The sequence below is a fragment of the Lethenteron reissneri genome, chromosome 21, assembly GCF_015708825.2.
Source record: "Lethenteron reissneri isolate LAM-NWPU_2019-01 chromosome 21, ASM1570882v1, whole genome shotgun sequence".
Taxonomy (NCBI): domain Eukaryota; kingdom Metazoa; phylum Chordata; class Hyperoartia; order Petromyzontiformes; family Petromyzontidae; genus Lethenteron; species Lethenteron reissneri.
Genome location: NC_083799.1, coordinates 20445449 through 20467874, shown reverse-complemented (window position 1 = coordinate 20467874; position 22426 = coordinate 20445449). Strand labels below are relative to the sequence as shown.

The 22426-nt window shown below is 41.5% G+C and overlaps 1 protein-coding gene across 1 annotated transcript in view; it reads right to left on the bottom strand.

Moving 5' to 3' along the window:
- Window positions 1-3602: 3602 nt before the first annotated feature.
- Window positions 3603-22426, bottom strand: part of LOC133345373 (integrin alpha-8-like) — a 121989-nt gene continuing 103165 nt past the window's right edge. Inside the window, exons 28-30 of the mRNA XM_061556071.1 lie at window positions 10086-10187; window positions 8998-9120; window positions 3603-8322 (exon numbers count right to left, since the gene is read on the bottom strand). Coding sequence (XP_061412055.1) covers window positions 8230-8322; window positions 8998-9120; window positions 10086-10187 — 318 coding nt within the window. The 3' untranslated portion in view covers window positions 3603-8229. The remainder of the gene's footprint in view (window positions 8323-8997; window positions 9121-10085; window positions 10188-22426) is intronic.

Genomic DNA, 22426 nt, shown 5'->3' with positions numbered 1-22426 from the left:
CGGGGTCCCTTTCGGCATGCACGTCGACTCAGGGTGATGGCGGCGCGTGACGTAGGGACGAGAAGCGACGGACAAGATCGCCGTCACGTTCCAGAGGCGGCCGTGTTACCTGCTACAATTGCGGCCTGCTGGGGCACGTGTCATCGGGCTGCCGCATACCACGACGGCGCCTCCCAGCATCACCGCCATCCTACGCTTCCCTACACCCTAAGGTGCTGCGCGACTGACATCCCCTGAACGGCCGCACATGCCAACTTTACAGGCTTCAAGCACGAAGGATCCGTCGACCCAGCCTACTGCTCTCCGTGAGGAGCTGAGTTCGGTGGAACATTTACACATTCCCCCCGGGACCTCCAGGGTGAGCAAGCCCACCTCCCCTGGGGGCCCAGCATCACGGACTCGCTCAAAGACTTGTTTTTCGTGATCCCCTTGCACACACGCTCCCACGCTTGTCAGTTGCTTGTCGCGCTCGTTGAGTGATGGCGGTTATTGGCTGATCCTCGCCGCCATTGAGCTTACGAGCGTTGTTACACGGTGAAAGTGGGAGGTGTGGTGGTAGGGGGGATCCCGAGGTTGTACGTGATTTGTTTGCTTGTTGATGTGTTGTTGTTATGAGTTCGTTGGTTTACACCCTTCTCCCTGTTTTGTATGTACATTTGTGGATAGTGTCATTTTTGTACAGGTGGGTTTGGGTATTTATTGCCGTTCTGTTATAGTTGCGGCACACTATGTTTTTCTTGCATTTCAATAATGTGCTAATGTAAGCAGTACGACAAGTGAGGTGTGTTTCTCACACAACTGCAAGAACAGATTTGATTGTTTCCTCGCACGAACATAAAAACAACCGTTTTAAAAATACTAATGAACTCTCCAACCCAACTTAAAAATAATCGTGAAATTTAGACAAAATTTTAATGGATAATGTCGAATTATGATTATCATTAAGTATTAGCTAACATGCTGTAAATACAGGCACAATTAGTGATTGAAAAGCAAAAGTAGCTATCCGTGCTCAAGCTCCAACTCATGAGGTTACAGCACTGCCTTTTCACCTTCAGGCCTACCTGGACCCCATGCCTTAGTATAGATTGTTGTGTTGTTGGTCACGCACACATCTGCACCATGAGTTGTGAGACTTGTGATCTCAGCTCCATGCAATATCCCACATCAGCTGTGTGATGAATTAGGATATTTTGCGTTGACTGTGGGTAACACAACAGATTCTGTTATACACTCATACTTGTAGAGCTCAAAAGGCTGTATAATGTCTGGATAAAAGGAATGTGGAAGTGTGTAGCCTCCCACATCACTGATTTTTCACCTGGTTAAACAGAATATACTTGAAACTTGATGTGAACCAAGAAGGGTCTGCATGGATATGTGAATAACAATGTTTTTCTTTATTCAATAATCCCGTGACAATAGTATCAAATTCGAAGCAAATACTTGAATTCAAGTACCACAAATACCAAAGACCCCCCCCCCCCCCCCCCCCGTATAGCCTTAACAGATTGTGGGGGAAAAGTACTGTTAGCGAGCACCTAAAAAGGCCAGCACAGTGGCTTGCCAACAACACGCCTGAACGCCTTTGTTTCCCTTGTGGCGATGTCTACACACTGCACCAGGTACTCATTCAAAGCAGTTGACCTACGGGAGGCCCATGACCGGTTCAGCCAATCGTCTTTGGTGTTGACCGTGATCGGGAATCAAACCCGGGTAGCCAGGTTCGTTGCGTAGCGCACTAACCGTTACACTAACGCTGTGTAGGCCACTTATTCCGTACACATAGTCATACATGAAACACAATGTCATTCTGTTTACAAAAAAAGCCATACTTTATTCAAAATAATGCTATATTAGAACACATGTACATTATTTACACAGCAAAAGGATTGACATAAAACAAAATTAAATGCAGTCCTCTTTTTTTTATAACACAAAAGCAAGCACTTTGTTATTGTTGTATTGGTTGGGGCAGGCTAATGAACTCAATTGATTAAACTCACACTTTTTTTTTTACAAACTGCATTGTGATAATGTTTATACATATATACTTGTGCATGTGTGTGTAATTGTTATATACTCTTTAACACATTTAACTAGCTATGGTATATTTAGACTCAAATACAATAAAATCGGCATACCTTAATTAGAAATTGGAGCACATACAATCGGTATTGGCATACAAGAGTGACACGAATGAGTATGCTGATCATGAAACGCACATTAACTTTCGCACCAGAATATTGGTTTAAAACAGCAAACTGGAACGAATAAGAGGAGTACACAGCTAGTTATATTATTTCGACTAGGTGAAGATGCAGTCAGGTGGAGAAACGGGAAAATATGTCGGAGCTCAGGTTACACTATAAATTAATTTAATGTGTTGGCTCATACGTTGTCTGTTTCACTGAAGCCAAGATGAAGGTCTTACCAAAGAGTATTTAGTTAATATTTATTTCATCTCGGTCTCCATTGAAACACACACTTCCGTTCTCGACAGGATAAAAAAAAATACTGTAATACATCTATCATTAACCTACATCGCCTTGCACGTTAGAAATAGAGTACCTTTAAGGACCAAACAAAGCTCCATAACATACCACATTTACCTAAGTAATAATATTTTTTTCTTTTATTAAACATCCATCGTGGTCAATGATCAACTTCTCCATATTTTCCAGAAACGTCGTAACAGCACAAATGCTATGGGTAAGTGTTCACCGCTAACATTATCCTCTTTCATCGGAAAAGTTTTAGACAATTCAATTCAACGGCAATTAAAGCAAATTGTAAAAGTATCTATTGGCAGGTTGATGAAATTGTTCTCCAGCCACGCTTATCAAGGGCATTAAGATGTAAGGAGCTCCTGAGTCTGGCTTTGATTGGATCTCAACTTAACATCGCACGTTAAGTGTAAAACGCACAGCTTCGCAGGACTTAATTTAACATATGCAACTTAACGCTCCTACGGGTTGTGAATATTACAGATACCTTATCGACTTGTTTATATGCAAGTTGTTTTTGTATTGCAAACTATTCAAATGTAGGTTGTGCTGTGTTGTCACGTTTAACCAAAAAAAAACGTGGCATAAAGCCTGCTGACAGTTAAAGCAGAAGACTATACGATACTATTCGGACGTAGAATTGACTCAGAATGGACTCGACAAAAGGTTATGTTCGGTGGAAAGTCTACACAAACTAGGATGCTACCATCCGCGTAAGAACAGATGTGTGGGTTTAGGAGGAAGTGTGCTCGTTGAAACATTCGTCTTAGGTCAGACACATTTGTCCATCAAATAGCCAAATAACGTTTCCACTTACTACTTGATCTAAACACATTTACTTGGGAAAGTCATTACCTTCTAGGTACAATAATCAATATTCAAATTTAATAAAAGTAAAACAAATTCTAGAGAAAAACATGACTCAATTGAATAACGTACTGCAGTCAAGCAAAGATAAGCCATTACTTTCAGCTAACAAAATGTCTTGTGCAAATTTGAGCAGCACTATTACTAAACCACAAACTGTCATTTGTAAAAAACGCGGAAAATGAAAAATATATAAAAAATGAGAACCTGAACTTGCATTATTTGTAAGTATCATGTTTTATACAATGTAATTATTCATCAGTACGTTTAGGAAGCTTTAAATTAAAGCCATGAGTGGATTTGAGTCAAAGTTTTTGTAGACTTTCCATGGATCTGGTAGTTTTCCCAACCAATACAACAAATATTAGCAATTGCCACCTTAAATACACCATTTAATTCAATATGCAGCTTCAAAAAAATGCTGCAAGAAGCTTACAATTAATTTCCGATTTTTTTATTAATCATAGAACATTCCAGTAGAATTCGTAATCTTGCCAAAGCAATTCCACAAAAGCCACTTCTTCCTTGGCCGAATAAATCACTGTGATAAATCCATCACTTGCAGTCTAATCTGCATTTACAAAATCACTTTATTAATTACAAACCCACTCTTGTACAATGTCAGCAGCACACCCAAGGTAAGAATCTGCAAAAGCATTGCTCAGAATTTTGTACTCGCACCAAATATGCAAACATGTCAAATGCATGCATTTTAATGTCAAACACATAGCTGACAGACAGCTCATGTAAGTGTTTATTTTTGAAAGTCACATATTGGAACTGCTTTTAATGATTTGATAAAGAAAAAAATTGCTGTACGATTTGTTGGAACATGTGTTATACGAGCCACGGTTACAGGATCTCATCATAAAAAAGTTACTACTGCTTTTGGCAGACTCTTACCCCAGCCATTCTTCATAGACCTTATACATATTACAGTATTATGCAAAGTCTACCAACCACACTAGGCAGTGTACAAAATAAAACCGCACACACACACTAAACGAAATACAAAATAAATGCCACACTTAAATCAAGTTGGCAGACACCACAATATGCAGAAACTTTCTTAAATCGTGAACCTGTTACAGAATAATTTAACTTATAAAAATAACAATGACAAGTGGAATTGCATGACTTAAAATGTCTACATGGGGAAAAATGAGTCGTATACCCATGGAACTAAGGCTGAACGAATATAATTGGCTCATGAATACACTAGGTGGAATCAAAATGTCACAATGTTGCCTTGCTCTTGTGGCAGGGCCTTGTGTCTCACCACAATTGCTGATCACAATTATAATTGAAAAGTCACCTTAATTAAGTGCACACTTTCCAACTGTTGGTAAATTCTATTTCTGACCATATATGTAACCAAATAATTCCATGAATGAACGTTTACAAAAAAAATATCAATGAGTATGTTAAAATGTATGTTTTCAGGACCCAGTTTGCAGTGCTTCATTAAAAAAGCCAGCAGTTTCCCAAAATTGATTTCTCCCCCTTTACAGGTTTTAATATTTTTTGACCAATGTCCCTCGTGTGCATGGAAGAGGAATTAACATTTGAATGTAGATATTCATTGTAGGGCAGTCCAGGGAATGAAGTTTGAGAATTTCTATACAGGTTAGGGGGGGGGGGGAAACCCCCAATAATAACGTATGCCATCATGTGATCAAAAACAAAGCCAAACCACAGAGCACTTGTTTATTATCCGAGGACATTTCTGTAAAGACAAAGTTTTCACCATAAGCCCAGATGACCACACTGCCTGCAATATGTGCTCTCGTCGAATGCACTGAAAGAATATGTTCTTAGTGAACCCCAGTGTAGAATAAGTATAACCCGTAAAAACTAAGTTTTTCACTATAAATCCTTTATATGCGTGGCGGCTAGAGTCCTCTCGTCCTCTGGCTTGAGATGGCTGCCACCTATGGGTCAGATGATTGTCTGCCAGTATTAAGCAATTTGTAATTAAATATTTAATTTGTTTTCCCTAAAGTGTAAAATTTTGAAAAAAAAATTCACGAACATTAATTGTCTCGCACAACGAGTTTGTGTGCAAAATGTCAGCTCGATTGGATAACGGGAAGTGGGTTAAAAAACGACCGAAAGATTTGCACGGTCGTAAGCAAGCAAGCACGCAAGCAAGCAAGCGAACTTAATATAAAGGATTTTAAAAAAAGCACAGCATTCTAATACGGTCGTAGAGACACACAGACACAATGCTTCTAATTTTAATTCCAACAATCCCGCCTTTGTGGCGTGGTTATTGCCAATCTTACCTGTATATTTCCATCGCTTGTATGTGCCAAGAGGCAGGAAATACAACACAATTATACAAAAAATGCTTGCATCGTGATTATGGCTATTACAGTAACGGGAGGCAGATTCTATTCAGCTAATAATAGCGACCAATGCTCCACACTACACCACTTTATTTTATTAACTCCTGATAAATTAACCCTTGAAAGGATCTAGCACAAGCGTACATTTTGGAAGGTGTATCGGCTTTGATTGTACAATGCTCGCAATAGCACAAGACAAGAGGTCATTTTGGCAGTAACATTATTGGCAAGATTTTCCGCACTTCAACTATTCCTGACTTTCTAACAGTGATTAAAAGTGCACGCAGCCGATACATTGGGGGCATTATTAAAGTAATGTACAATAAAATGAAATGTCTAAACGTGTTAAAATGTGCCTTTAAAGTGTTTTATACAAACATTTAATGCACTTTAAAAAATCCAGATTTTTAGATCAGACATTTGCTAACATGCCTTTTGCAAGTAAAGTGCAGGAGCTTAATTATTTGACAGATACAAAACACGAGCATACATCAAAACCAAGACAAGGGGAAGTCATTGTATCAAAGATAGCTAAGCAACATTAGTGTTCTTTTTTAACTTGATGGCCAATTCACATCAAGCCAATGAATTGTAAAACATGCATTGTGATGATATCCATTGACTATATAATCTGTGATTTAATAGTATGTGGCAGTCACACGAAAAGGGGTTATAAAGCTGGATATCTGTTGAAATGTCAAAGCCGTATACGTTACAATATAATTTGGTTATTGCATTTGAGACTACCATAACGAATAACCGAAAACTCTCCTGCATTGTCATATACCAAGTAAAATCTATAGCACTCCAAAGGCCACAACAAACACCACCTCAAAATCATCTCATCCCCATATTCGCATGCCATAACTATGCAGTCACAGGTGGTCACAATTGGAAATTGTATGCATCATCAATTAGTCAATGTGTTTTTTTATCCTGATGCACACATAAAATATAGTGAGAATCAATTATATGTTGTATGTAATTCGTTCGCATGGCCCTCCGCCGCCACTAAAGGAGATACGTTTACCACAATGTTGAAACAATAGTTTATTAAATTGGATTGTGCCCCAAAATTAGACGGGTAGCGTCTGTTATTCCTGATACAACACCAGTTTACAGGGCTTTCCAACCAAGGACAAAGCACGTGGATGAAGAACATTGTCATATTGCACTCCAACGAGGGCAGTACTTGCAAATTGTCATGCAGCCATCAAGAGCATCATGTTTGCAGTCTCTGTTTTTCTTAATTCTTTAAATTACCCTACAGCTTATAAAAAACATAAATACTTTTGTGAACAATGCATGTTGTTACTATTATAATTAAGATAAATATACATGTGTTTTGTCCTCAAACAATGAAGATCAATTGTAAATGTGATACCAGACACTCATAATTCAGCACCAAGAACAAAACAGAAATAGCTACATATGCAATTCCAACAGACACTGCACCTCACACACTTCTTTGGCTTCTAGGAATTTGCTGCTGACTGTGGAAAGGGTAGCAGTGATTAAAATAGAATGCCTATAGAAGCATAAGTGGCTTATGTCGGACGTGAAGGCACATTGGCAAAAGTGTCGAAGCCACTCCTGTGGAAGCGCGTCATTTATTATTCTGTCAAGCAATCAACATAAAAGGTTTAAACATTGGTGCTCCAAACTCTAGGTGTAGAGAAATGCATAATTAAACCAACCCATAGTCAGCCGAATTCCTCTTAAAATAAGATGCAGAGTTGAACAATCGACAACGTTTTGGTAGCATATGCAGCTTCATTATTTACACGACTCGTGATGAGGGGAAAAAACCCAAAATTAATATTTTTGTCATTGTTTATGGATCAGGCAGGTTGAAAGTGTGCATGTCAAGGCTTGCATCGGGGGGGTAGGCATTGATACCGAGCAAATAGCCCAGTGCTTTCCCTCAGATGGACGGTGCAGAAATTAAAGTCCTTAACAACACGCGACACTGAAGAAAAACAGTTGTTAACATTCAGTGCAAGAAGCAGAGGTTTTAAGGAACCACCAATCCAAGCATGATCCAAAGAAATGCTGGCAGAGACCTGAGTTAGAACAGCAAATCCAGTTCAACCTGTTCCTGTCATTTCACACAGCCCAGCACAGTGTGGGTCTGCACAACTCTGCATGGCTTGGTCAACTCTTCCCATTCAGTAGACAGTGTAATAACCAGACAGTCTCGTGGCCTAACATCTGTTCTCTAGGGACCAGGTCCCTTGCCAATGCTAATAAAATAATAGTTGAATATTGTCTTTGGATATTTAATGTAATTTTCTCTGTTGCGATTGCTCCCAATTTGAGCATCAGATCTTGTCCATGGCGTTTCATGCTGCTTGATCCCATGCAGTCTGTTTCTGGCCATTCCAGGCATCTGACATTTGGCTCAGCGTTGCTGCTCAACGTAGTCAGACGTGAGGCCAGCTTCTTTCAGAATCTAATTCAATCCGGTCTCGTCAGGCCTGGTGCAGATTAGTCCCGGTCTGCTTCGGTCAGGCTTCCACTCCATTCTGCCGCGGCTTGAGAAATGCTTTTTCAGCGGGAATCTCATCATGCATGTAGCGCTCCCGCTTGAAAAATCCCATCTGCGCGTTTGCATGTGTACGTGTGCAAACGTGTGAAGGTTTGCGCATGCAGGTGTGATGGTACATAGATGCAAAAGCGTGAAATTTTAATGTGTGTTTTATGCAATGGACAGACACAAAAACAGAAAAAAAAATTACGTTAAACATTGTAAAAAGAAGAATAAATCCAATTGAATACATTTTAGTGTCAGCCACGGTTATAAGGAATTTCCTATTTTTTCCGCAACTGTTTGAAATGTCCTTTTTTTACGTAAAATATGACGTTAATTATATTATAATTGTTGACATGGGTTGGACCAGATGACGCCAAAGTGCGCCTTTTGGCGTCATCTGGTCCAACCCATGTGAGACTAGGCTCTAAGGAAAGCTGTCTCGGGTGTGGACCAATCAACTTCAAGGACAGTGCATACATTATCAGAGTTATGTCTTTTGTTTGTATTATGACTGCAGGTATTGCGGTCTATGCAAACATGACTCCTTTTAAAAAGGTGTCAGTTTTGTTGCCAGCTAGAAGGGTAAAAAAACAATTATCATATTTTTACTGGCAAATGAGGTTCCCATAGTGTTAATTATTTCTCAAACATCTCAACCACTTGCGGATGTACGCGACGTGTAAATGCAATGGGTGTAACCGCAATGACCCAGCCCGCCCCCTCCCTAAGGGCTGCAACTCACCTTCCACAGGGCATAGACGAGCAGGGCCAAGAGCAGCAGCCCGGCTAGCACAGCCAAGAAAATCACCCAGTAGGGCACGGGGCGCTGGAACCCCGCTTTCACAAGAACCACCGTCGTGTTCACCTGGCGGCCCACAACGTACACACGATGGGAACGTCGTCGATGTCATCTCCTCCACTGTGCCATTATCTCCTATTTAAATGGGCGAACCTTCACAATAGCCTGAACAGCCGACGAGTACTACTACAATCTGGAGGCAAATCCCCAACCCAAAATGAAGGATTATGACAGCTTGGCACTTTGTGTACTGAATATTTACCTGCTGCTGCTGTTTAAAACAAACTATTTACATTACAATTATTATAAATATCTTGAGCGAAGTAAAGGATTCATTCCTGTTACACTAAAACTTGGGCCAGTGACAAGTGTTGGTGTTACGAATATCCTTAACGTACACATACAGCTTTACCAATTCTCAATGTTTATTTTATCAGGAAGGTCAACCATTGATAATATTGGAACGTTCCTTAATGAGTATATATATCTTTTGTAATAGGCCGCACATGCCAAGCATGTCAACAAATAGGTTGGTGCTCCATTGTTAACAATAATTTGTCTCAGTCGGCTCTCACCTGGTTGTAAATAACACGTTCTGTTCAGTCAATACATTATTCATTCATAAGCCTGCTGCAGTGCTGCTGATACTACTTCCTTGTGGGAAAACTCTTTTTTACAGTTTGACAATATGCTTCAAATACGAAGACGCATATTTAATCCATTAGGCATGTGGGATTACTCTTGATGATTTTCTGGCAGTTTCTATTTATGTTTGTACTCGACGCTTACCGTGCAACCCAATAACACGCACTCACTGTTAATGTTCCAGTTCTAAATTATAAAACATGGCCATTACATTGCCCACCGTGCCTGGGTTGAGCAACCAATCTGAAGGTTATTTTAAAATGGGCTTTCCCAGAGGTTCTGTGCTACGACCGCACAGTGCACTGCCTTTTAAAAGCCTTGGCATAACTAAGGACTGGGAGCCAGTAGTCAATGTAATGCAGCGCAATTGCATTCGTGAAACATACCACTCTGCTTCCTGATGGGAATTCATCAGGAAGTAGTTTGTAGGGCATCTCAGTGACCCGGAAAGCAGCACTGGTTTGTAGGACGACTTGATTTTGTCCTCCCTACACAAATGGGGGCGCACACACACAGACACACAAGTTCAGCATTGTTCAAATCTTGGCGTGGGTATCAGTAAGTGCCACTCATTGTGGCAGGCAAAGAAAAAGGAGTAGCCAAGTGGCAAAAGCTGATCAGAGATTGTAGATTTGCTATGTTGTCCCCACCTTAAGAAGGACGCTTGTGTTGCGCCCGAAACGTCGTGATTAAATTTTTTTCATTTTTCATTTATTTTATATTTTTCACCTACGTGACTTTACCGAAAAAACCAAAGAGTACTGATCAGAGATCCTCAATGCTGTTGAATACTTGACTTGAATCTATTTCACCACTGTGAGGCTAACCACAATTGGCCTGATTTTCAACTACTTTCTTTATTAGAAAACAGTGCGACTGTTTCAAGGAAGTGAAAAAGCACATTATTTTAAAACTTAGAATGTAGCTTGTATAGGCCGCAAAAACATACAAAATTAATAATATGACCATCTATGCAACCAATGTTACTACAAATGGTATATTCCAAAAATAGCCACCTTGTTAAAGCTTGGAATGTACATTTCTGAAGGATATCCATCTCATGTGAATATATTCTCAATATCTAATTAATGCTAGGCAGCTCTGAGCACCTCCTGACTATCCATGTAACCCACTGGCACCCACTAGAAGTGCCATTTTTTAAATCCTTTATATTAAGTTCGCTTGCTTGCTTGCGTGCTTGCTTGCTTACGACCGTGCAAACCTTTCGGTCGTTTTTTAACCCACTTCCCGTGATCCAATCGAGCTGACATTTTGCACAGACTCGTTGTGCGAGACAATTAATGTTCGTGAAAAAAAATTTCCCAAATTTTACACTGTTTAGGGAAAACAAATTAAATATTTAATTACCAATTGTTTAATACTGCAGACAATCATCTGACCCATAGGTGACAGCCATCTCAAGCCAGAGGACGAGAGGACTCTAGCCGCCACGCATATAAGGATTTATAGTGAAAAACTTTGTTTTTACGGGTTATACTTATGTTTAATGTTAACACTTGCTGCCCTGTAAACTATACTTACACCACACAATCATCACCACAGATGTGTAACTCGTCAATAGGCCCTAACTTAAAAGCATTACACATCCACGTCAATCAATTTACTTTATTTAGTACACTGATAATAATTCAGAGGGACTCGGGAAAACTAATTAAATAGCAAAACCTCATTACGTGTTTTTACAATTTAGTTGCAGGTAATTTTCCAGCTAAGTATTTATGTTACAGCATTAGTGTGGAGTAATCTATTGAAATAAATAAATAGATACATACAAATGTCGTTAATGTGCATTCCACAGCAGACATTTAGCAATCAAACTCCAAAATGCAAGATACACTCTTTATCAACGTCAATACCCCTGATGCAGTCACAATAGTACGTGTCGTCATGTTATCTTATATACTACTGCGGTTGATGGTCCTCTAATCATTCTGTAAACCTTCACACTGGATTCCAACTAGTTTTCCAGATTACCCACATTTTCCAGCAAAGCCAGGAATCCACAAGGTACAAAAGTTATCATATTTCAAATTGGTGTTCATTTCCCTGAATTTTCAGAAACAGGTGGTCCCAGCTTTAGTGCATTAACAAAACATAACAATTATTTCATGGAAAGCTGCATTCTCCCATGAGCATAACCAGACAGTGACCCACAACTATGAATTGAGTGAATCATACCCAACTGTTTAGTTGGGAGTGTATTCAAATGAACTCTACATTTTCCAAGTAATTAATGTCAGCACTCAGTCAATCATTTTGAACTGTAATTATACTTAGAAACGTTGTACCAAATCCAGCTGCACATATCAAACAGGTATAATATATGACGATGCATGTGATGATATCCAGGGCAATTAAGTAAACATTTTTACATGGAACAAGGAATGCTTAAACAAACCCAAAGCCCTGATTAATTGGCTGATAACACCTGAATATATACAGGAATGCAGAGCTTGGGAAATTGTTTGCACCAGCTCACTGCATGGCTGCCTTTGTGCTCGTCTGTGGTCAATTGTGCCCCTGAGCCACTCGTCGAGTGTGAGTAAAAACTGTGCATGTCACAAGTTGAAATTATTAGGAATAAATGAAGGTTATGTTTTCATTTGTTCATGGAGTTGCATAGAAAAATCCACCGTCATGAATTTGGTTCTGTTGTACGAATTCACCTTTAAGTGTACCGTATAACCACGGCAATGAAGTATCTGAAGTCTCAAAGAATGCTTTTTAACCGTGCATATTTTTCAAGAACATATCCACTGCCTTGTTGGAAACATCACATCAATGGGGTTCACATGAACGCAACCATGAAAAACCCTTTACTTCCAAAGAGAACGACATTGGGTACAATTCCACAGTCACTACACGGCTGATTTTTTTTTCTTGTCAGGAATGAAGTTGGACAGAGATCAGCTTTCCATTTGACTTGGGACTGGCTTTTATTAAGGGAGTGAAACGTGAGCCCTGCGAGTGTCTGCCAAGTGTAAGGGTCTGCCCTGCAGTAAGTTGCTAATTAAATTCAAGTAGGTGCATGTGCTCAGTGTGCTTATTTGCAGAGAACACAATTGTACATCGGCATTCGCATATGCACTTGTTATGAGACGAAGGTTTCTGTAACTAGGCTCAGTTGGTCATTTTAGGGTAGACCTATGTTATATACCACTTTCATCGTAACACTTTTTAACATTTTCAATGGACACCTTTTCTGGATAACAAAAAACCTAAAGACAGCTACAATTTTAGTTTGCACATTCCTCATTTGAGCTTGGTTCACTCGATTTGGCAGGGTACTAAATACAGAGAAACATAAAGGAAATCCTGAGTCACCCTATGTCATACAGCTATGCACTGCAAATGAAGAGTTGGCCTGCAATGCTTTTAGGAGGGGTCAAGCGATCATTGTACAAGGCATGCCTTTTCTCTTAGCAGATTCAGTAAGATTCGAGTGCATAAATCCTCCAGGGGATACTCTAGGTCACGCACCACATGTACGAACATCTGAGCACTCAAATACATCCACAAAGGACCATGTCCCAAAGGCATTTTGGAGAGCGTATAAAATGCTGGGGGCAGAAAACCTCAATCCCAAATGTGCAGCCTGACCAGGGGTGGCAGCTCCAACGAAAGAGAGTAATTGCTCTGAACAACAGTGGCAACAGCTACAAGCCAGGAGAGAAAATGGTTGCGGCTGGATGAAGACTGAGAACAGGAAGCCACGGACCTTCTATGTGTTATCATCTGCAATATCAAGAAGCCATTGGTATTGGAAGAGGGATTGGTAGGATTTTATATTTGGTTGTTGTAATATAAGTGTAGTGGCATAGAATAAGTAATGTAGCAGCATAGCGCTGGCTGCTGGCGGGGAAGGGGATCTGCGGTTTACGGCAGCCCTGACATCAGCAGGCCACGTGACACACCAGAGGGGGATCGAGGGGAAAGGTCACAGAAGGGGCAGACCAAGAACCCGCTGGTCAGTCCTAGAAAGGGGGCGTTGGCCGGGGGCGTTGGCCGGGGGCGGAGCCAGGCCATGCCGACAGTACAAGGGCCCCTGTGCAGGACCTCGTGGCTGTTGATTGTAAGTGGCATCCCCGTCGTGCTGCTCAAGTCCATAGTCGTCACCATTCTTCTCTCAGGTGGTAGCAGTCGTCGTCATCGCTTAATAGTGCGCTGCTATGCGGTTGTTAGCTGTATCGGTCAGCGCCATCAGTGTTAGACGGCTCGTGTTGTGGAAAGGCGAGGGTGTGTGTAGCCGAGGCGACTGTATGGTGTGTTAAGGGAGATTGTGCATATAATAAAGTAAGTGCCTCGAAGAATTACTGCCTCCGAGTTGAGCCACTACATAAGTATAAAGTACACAGCCGAGCCCTAGCAAAGAGCCTGGACAACCAAATGAAAATACATTTTCATGATAAAATTAAGACAAGGAAAAGCATTAAATTCCAAATGTAATTTGGTGCACTTTAAAAATATATTTAAATAAGTACTGCAGGAACATCCTTCTGGGGCCAGGAAAATATAACAGTACCCTGCTGCCTTTGATTGGCAGCATTACCCTGAGTCAAGACCATCTACGACAACATATTGATAATTAATAACCACTGCAGGATCCCCACAAAATTATGGAGTGCATCATCCATAAGAGTCCGAATCTAAGAATAACTCAGGCAATTCCACCACAGCTGCACTGAGCAGCGCCACAATTTTCAGCCGTGTTAAATAATGATCAACCACCGCCATTCCATAAATAACCCCACTTGACGCTTGACAAGAGATGGCATCTGCCATTCACTGCCACTGCAAAATCCTTCTGAAGTAAATCCAAGCATTGAACAGCTGGAAACGCTCAGGTCCCGTTGATAGATGTTCATCTGGAGAATTCGGCATTACCTCTGAAATTCTTAGGGAGCCTAACTTGCTGCTTCATCATCATTACACGCTGTACACTTAAGTCTAAAAGGACATGCACATTCAGCCACCTCACGGCATCAAAATAGGAGCCTGCTCGAGTGACGGTGCCTTGGCCTGCTCAGGTTCATGAGCCAATATAACGGATATCATTATAACCTCAGAATCGTGTAAATTATTAAATAAATGTAATACAATCGAAGTGACAATACCAGAGATAAATAAATACAAATATCGAGCTCCATTTCATCATCATCTTCAACATTAAATACGTTTTTAATATTCAAACTCCCAAGTCATATTTGTTTTGACTTTCTAAGTCACAAGGGGCAACCAGACTAGCTAGCATGGCAAATATTTGGTGAGTCGTGGTAGGGCACAACTGAAACCTAATTACTTGGTGGTAGGTAAGAGTCGTGGTTCGTAGAAATGAGAGACTGTGACACTGCCCTATAAAGGTAATAAGCTGCCATTGGAAGACGGTACAGAAAGTAGGTCCCCATCTGTTCTGTACAGAGCTTGAATTGTGATCCAGTTTTGGTCTAATTTAGTCAGACCTGCATTATTAACTTAATTCCCACTTATTGATTCATAACAAATATAAATGATGGAATACCAATGTAATTTTGCAATGTATATTACCAGTTGTGTACATCATATTATCCAGCACGGTATTAAGTGGAACAACTAATATATTTCTAACCATAATGGCTCAGTGCTCAGGGTGAACGTAAACCACAACCTTTAACAAGGCAGAATGTATAATTTCAAGGTTACTGGTCTAGTATGCTGAGAATAATCCACGAAATGAGAAAACAGCAATAAACTATGCTGTGATGTTCTTTGAAAAAAGGTTACATAACTTTAAGATAGTTTTTGTAAGGATTCGTTAATACAACCAAGAGCACCAATGCTACAACCATGAAATTACATTTTTAATTCCATCCCTACTGTGCGAAATTATCACCTTTCAAAATATGTTTGAAATGTATTCGCCTGTGAAAGCAACACACCCGGGCCAAAATACCATACGACCAGAATAAAGAACTGCAACATCAGTATGGCATGATTGAAGAGAGACAATGACCACCCAACCATTTTTTGGCAGAGGACTAGGAAAAGTGCACAACGCTTGCAAGAACGAGGAACGGAAATAGCGAGCGTCATTTCGTGAGTCAGAGCGAGGTACACGTACATTGTGCACGGAGCAAGGACAGACGCTCAAGGTTTTTTTTCTTCCAGCTGAACTAAACCGCAGCAGAAAGTTTTCCTCGAGCTACGGAAGAGGATGCCGACTGTGCACGTGTGCAAGCATATGGACGATGAGACAAAGATTCCCCATATAGCCTTGAGAGACACTTAGGGAAAGTGCTGTTAGCGAGCACCGATAATAGTAGGTATGGCACATGAGGGGTTTGTGGGGTGGCCAACACCACTCCCAACCGCCTTTGTTGACACATCGCACAAGGTACTCATTTGAGGCCGAGTAGGCATAGGGGAGGCCCAGGACCAGTTCAGATATACACGATACACACGTGGTCGTACGCGGGATATGGACACTCCAGCATCCCGCACTCAGAAAACACGCGTTCCAATATAAACGTCCACTACTCTTGGGGCTAGCACCCGACTGTTAAGCGAGGACTTTTTGCGGAGATATAAAACAATTCTATGATTTTTTTTCCAATAAATTAAAGAATCAATTATTTTTAGCAACATGGTGAATGTCGCGTATATTTTATAAACATTCATTCTTACTCGTGATTGATGCATGCATTTTCAGCTTTAGAATTAATATTAACAGATTAATAAATGCACACTTGTGATCATATGGGCTAGCATCATACCTGGCCACCTTTTTTTCTCTTGTACAAATATGAACACATGGTACCGATTTAGGCTGAGTCACTCTAGGGGAGACACGTCAGGCTCAGATACCAATCATAACTTACGTCTCTCATCACGCAAATATACATACACACGAATACACATACATACACACACACATCTAAAGTTACATGCAGACAATGACACAGATCCCCCGGATAGCCTTAACAGACTGTAGGAGCAAGTGCTGTTAAGCAAGCACAGCACACGAGGGGGTGGGTGCCCAGCACCACGCCCGGCCACCTTTGTCTCTCTACCGGCGATGTTTACATACTGCACCACGTACTCATTTGATGCCGAGCCGACCTAGGGGAGGCACAGAACCGGCTAAAATAATCATCATTGGTGTTGGCCTTGAGCGGGCATCGAACTTGGGCCACAGGTTCCATAGTGCAGCGCACTAACCGCAACACAATGCAGACAAGCAAATACCGACAACTACATCCTGAGGTATGGATATAAGGAGTGGGTATAGCCATGCAGAGTGTTGGGCTGAACACAGCCCTGTTCAAAGCACACCCCAAAGGACCAGACAGCAGAATCATTCCCCTGCTCCGCTCAAGGGTGGTGACGTCCCCTTCGATGACTCCTTGCGCACGTGTTCCAGAATGGAAGGAATCCCTTCCCAGACAGTCACACACTCCCCACGGAAATGTCAAATCCTGTTTCCTTTCATTCATACCCTTGAACGCAAATCCATTGAGAACAGCATGGCGTGCATGCGCTGTGGAATGTTAAGGTCAAGAGCCAAAGCCGTGGTTGTTTTATAGCTCGCATTAAGACAAGATCTTTGATTGCTGTTGATAAAAGTTTAGAAAAAATGATGCGTCGTGAGCTCTTACCTTTCATTGTAATACCAATATTCGAATGTAAAACACATGGACGTCACATTATTTTACCTTACACATCGTAGTATATGTATGGAGACCTTCTTTCGCACCGTGCATCGTCAACCGTGCTAATCGAATGTATAAAACGTCAGACAATTATTTGTGAATGTCATTAATTTGTAAATTTTTCAGGTTTATAAATTAACCTCATGGCGGGACCCCGGGGTCCCGAATAAACGGAAGTCAAAATCGCAATTAATTAAAAAATGTTGGCGACTCCGTCCCACTGCGCACATTAATGCCATTACCCGCCTGGCGCGGATCATTCTGTTGTCGTCCAAGCGCAGCGAGGATGAATTCGCAGAAGAAACAAAACTATGAAACTTTGATTAGCGCATCGTATCGAGCTCGTCGAGAGGAATAGATTGCAGTGTCGTTCGCCTTCAACAGACATAAAATGACGTCGTGACGTCGCAACGCAGTTTATGCGAGAGCCGGGGGCTTATGGGACCGCCATAAGATTTAAATATGGCCATGCTGAATATCATCAACATTGAAGTACTGTAGCAAGTATTTTCATCTACATCGACAAGTACTCTCATCACTGATAACATGTTCACTTCTAAACTGTACAATGGCAACAGATATTCCATTAAGGAGACTTTTTTTTTCATAAAATGTCATTTCACCTCATACCTCAATGGCTGCAGGCATACACTCAAATACCCACTAAACCAATCACGCCACAAAGGCCGCTCACTAAATTGTATTTTAATATTTGTGTATGTATACTGAACATATTTAGCACCGTTACGTAGCTAACTGTACTACATCATCATGCCCAGCACACAATTGACGAGCGCCGACGAAGATTTTACTAACTGTATAGGCCGCAATCAAACGTTGGGAGAAACTGCCTACGCACAACTTGCCAATTTGCAGAATTGCTTGCCAAATACGATGAAACAAGAACATTTTCCAACACGTGAATCGGGCTCAATGTGTATACAGCATTGACAAGGGGGTAATTGTGATGAAAAAAGACAGAGACAAACACAGAAACTGGGGTTCCTGGAAAAAAAAACCTTTACACGAAGGGGAAGAAAACTTGAAAATTTTAAGTACCAGAAACGTAGTCTGTACTGCCTACTACAGGCCTTATTAATCTTTACCCTCGTTTAGGTGCCACACAAAATGTATTTTGCATCCTTGCACGATCCGCTAACGATCAAGTCAAGTACATGAAGGGACAGAGAAAGTAAACATTGCCAGAAAAAACACAGCATGTTCTTTTAAGTAAATTTTTTGTTCAGTAAAAAATGTCTAGGGCCTATTTGACTGTGCCTTATAACTGTAAAAGTACACTTTTGCTGGATTTCACCATGACCAAATAAAAACTCTAATTCACAGCTAGTTAACCCCCCTCAGGCAGCTCGTATGTGCCAAATGCTGCATTTACTTGGCTGCGTCCGTGTATCCCTCAATGTGACCGAGCATGTGCCTGGTGCAGCTTCAAAAGCGGCATTAATGAATGTGATGTTTCATTTCCTCCCGGGGGCTAAAGGAGCCATTCGCCATCGCAAATAGACTGAGGCCTAACAAAGCATACCGCTGGATGGTGATCAACTGCCAAATGCCTTCCATTAGATATGCTGTTAAGTAGACACGACAAACAATAATATCATGGTCCATATCAAGATTTACCTTTGTTTCATTTCATCAGGATATCTTTTTTACATTAAATATGTTATTGCCTTACTCTTTGCGGGGTTTAGTGTGTCGAGACAACAGGCCTTGTCTGTCGGCTATAGTCAGTGAATGCATCCATCCATTTGCACGCATCTGGATGTTTGAGTGATGCAGTGCCAATTATAGCCAGACAGTGTCTGCAAAGAATGCAATGGACTTCTGTACAGTTCTATTCCTGATTCTCGTTCATACACGTAATATACTCAAACGATTTGAAAGCGGTCCTAGATCATTTAGTGGAGTTTCAATCAATTATATAGTATTATAGTTTAGTGGCATTTTCTTTGGTTCTTTCGGTAAAGTCTACGTGACTTTACCGAAAGAACCAAAGAGTATGGATTCCTGCAGTCATGAAAGCTTCAAATCAAGATTGTAGTGGCATTGTTGGACGTGATCGCCACTACTCGTAGCTGGCAGTACCGGCCCCGTGTCAACAGGGAGCAGAAGGGAGGCTGAGCCACCTAGGTAAATGGGTCAGGCCGTTAGCCCAAGGTAATCCCTGAGGAGCATTGTGACCAGGGGTGCGGGACCCCAGACCCCATGAAGTGGGCTAGGGGGGATGACGTCACACTCCAGGTCCTTCAGGAGGATTCCAGAAGGAAGGTGTGGCTCGGGGCGGAGTGAGCTGGGACTGTGTATACAAGCCGGGTCCCTGAACGGGCCCAGCAGTTGTCGTCCACTCGAAGACTCAAGAAGCCACCTGGAAGACCTGGAGCCTTGGCTTGGTCGGGTCTGAGCAGCCCCGTGGATAGGACCCGAGGACCTTGGCTGAGTCGGGCCAGGTTAGTCACACTAGGTCCCGCTAGCCGGAGGACTCTTAGCGGGCAGCTCTCCCAGTGTATAGGGCGTGCGAGTTGGAGGACATACCTCCTTAGGGTATCGGGTGGAAGGGGCCGTAACCCCTTTGTGTTAGGCTGCGTTAAGCTGTATTGTTATTGAGTAATAAACGTGTTGCCTCCAAAGAAGCCTCCTCCCATTTGTACCCACTACAATAGTGTTATCCTTATACGACTGATTTGTGTTCCCAGTGTATCCGATTATTACCATGCTTGTTTAACCAGGAAAGGTTCGCCGAGTCAAAATACTTTTTCAGGAGGGTTCTGCCAAATGTGTGCGGTAGGGGGCAATATTGCTGTAGGTAATCTGAATTGTAATTTTTCAGCTTTGAGATGTTTGGCCAATGCCAGTTACACCGGATGCTTTTGTTGCTATTGGAAAGAACCAGAGAACCCGGAGGAAAGTCCATGAAGAACAGTGTGAGAACTTATTTTGCACCATACGAAGCCAACCGTGCTAATCGCAGATGTGGGGAAAGGACAATAAACTAAACACAAAATGCATTTCTAAAGAAATGAGTTTTAATTTAGATTTAAAAGAGCATAGCTCCAGTAGCTTCCTAATATCAGAGGGAAGAGCGTTCCACGTAGAAATAAACGAGAGTTGTGAAATGCTATGAACACAAGTGTAACCACTTCTCCACCCTGCCACCCAATTAAAGATTGGAGACCTTCAATTTATGATGCATTTAAATTCCATGCCTTGGTCATACTGGAAAACACAGGTGATATCAATCTTGATTTGAAACTTTCATGACTGCAGGAATCCATACTCTCTGGATCTTTCGGTAAAGTCACGTAGTAAGGAAGGACGTCGGGTGGATGCCTGAATGGCATCTGTCTCAAATTTCTCCATGAAAATGTTCGCTACCACTGGTGATAGGGGAGAGCCCATTGGGGTATCTTCATTCTGTTTGTAGAAAGTACCATTCCAGGTGAAGTAAGTGTTGGTAAGGCAGTGCCTTACCAACGAAGGTACATCAGGGGATCCAATCTCTGTTGGACTAGCTCTTCAATGATTGCAATAGTAACCGCTTGTCGTCATCCTCACTCGCCCGGTTGTCGTTGTCCGATGACTACTTGTACGACAAGTCCATTTACTTGTTAATTTCTCTCCCCCCCCCCCCAGCCATGTACACCACAAACCCTTCCCCCTCTCCCTGGTGCTTGCCCCCTCCCATCCCTGCACGCCACAAACCCTCCCCCCCTCTCCCCTGTGAACTCCTACAGCCAAACTCCTCCCCCCCCCCCCTTTCCCTCTCTCCTCCCGTGCCTATATAAAGCCAAAACAGCAGATCACTTTTTTCTCACCTGAAGACGGACGCTTGTATTGCGACCGAAACGTCGTGTTTTATTTTATTTTATTATTTTTCTATCTACGTGACTTTACCGAAAGAACCAGAGAGTACAGGTGATATCCTTAGTGAGTTTTTGTCAAAACACCAACACAGAAAGATGAAGATATTCTTAGCATTTCCACACTTGTTTATATTTGTATTCTTTAACACATTCTGGAAAGCCTCAGGATAGCATCGTTATTTACAAACCCGAATTTAATCTGGCTGCCTTGCGAGAAAATTGCAAAGCAACTCTTCTGAAAAAAAATTCAGGACAGGTCTTTTTTAATGCAATAGTTGCCAGATATTGAGTTGAGACCATTACATTGAGTATGGGTTTAAAACAGCCAATTGCTCCCAGAGCCACCTGCCAACCTGTTGTGGTCCTGCATCTGACTCTTCTGTGTAACACATGCAACAAAAGCAATGTTGCAATAAATGATCGTCAAGATCAAGCAATTGCAATGAGGGTTTGCTACATGGGGAAGTGTCAAATATATTTGTTGCGAGTTGGTAAATTTTCTTACACATTCCATGTCTACAGAATATAGTGTGTGTGCTTCTGCTTGTAACTGTTAATGCTTATGAAGGCACACTTCAAAATGTGCAATAACAACCAAAGTCAAACGAGAAGCTTAACTCGAACATGAAAATGCAATTTAGTGGATAACATTATTGTAAAGAATTAAATACGAATTGTAGCCGAGCTGAGCTCAAGCGCCGAGCAATGTTTCAAACAGGGTAATACAATTAGGTCACCATTTGTCCTCCTAGCGGGCCCGGTCATCTCATTCCCCAAGGCCATTTACACGTAACAGCTGTGTGCTACAAATGTAATTAACACACACACTGACAGCCAAAGTGGCATGTCTGTTGGGGATGTACCGAGTTTTATTTAGGAACTGATATTTACCGCATTAGTAAAACAGAGAGGTCAAAGTTTCCCTTCGTTGCAAGAGTAGGGTTCACAAACTCAGTGATTTTAAATATAGGTATAGGGCAATGTTGACCAAAATTAAGACTACTCCTGCATATGATTTGCTGGTGTTGATACAGGGAATAAAGAAAGTTATACACAAATATAACTCAAGCATATATATGTTAGACTTGTGCAATGACCATGTACCCTAGTGTGTAAAGGACAAACTAATCTTTGAGGATGTGA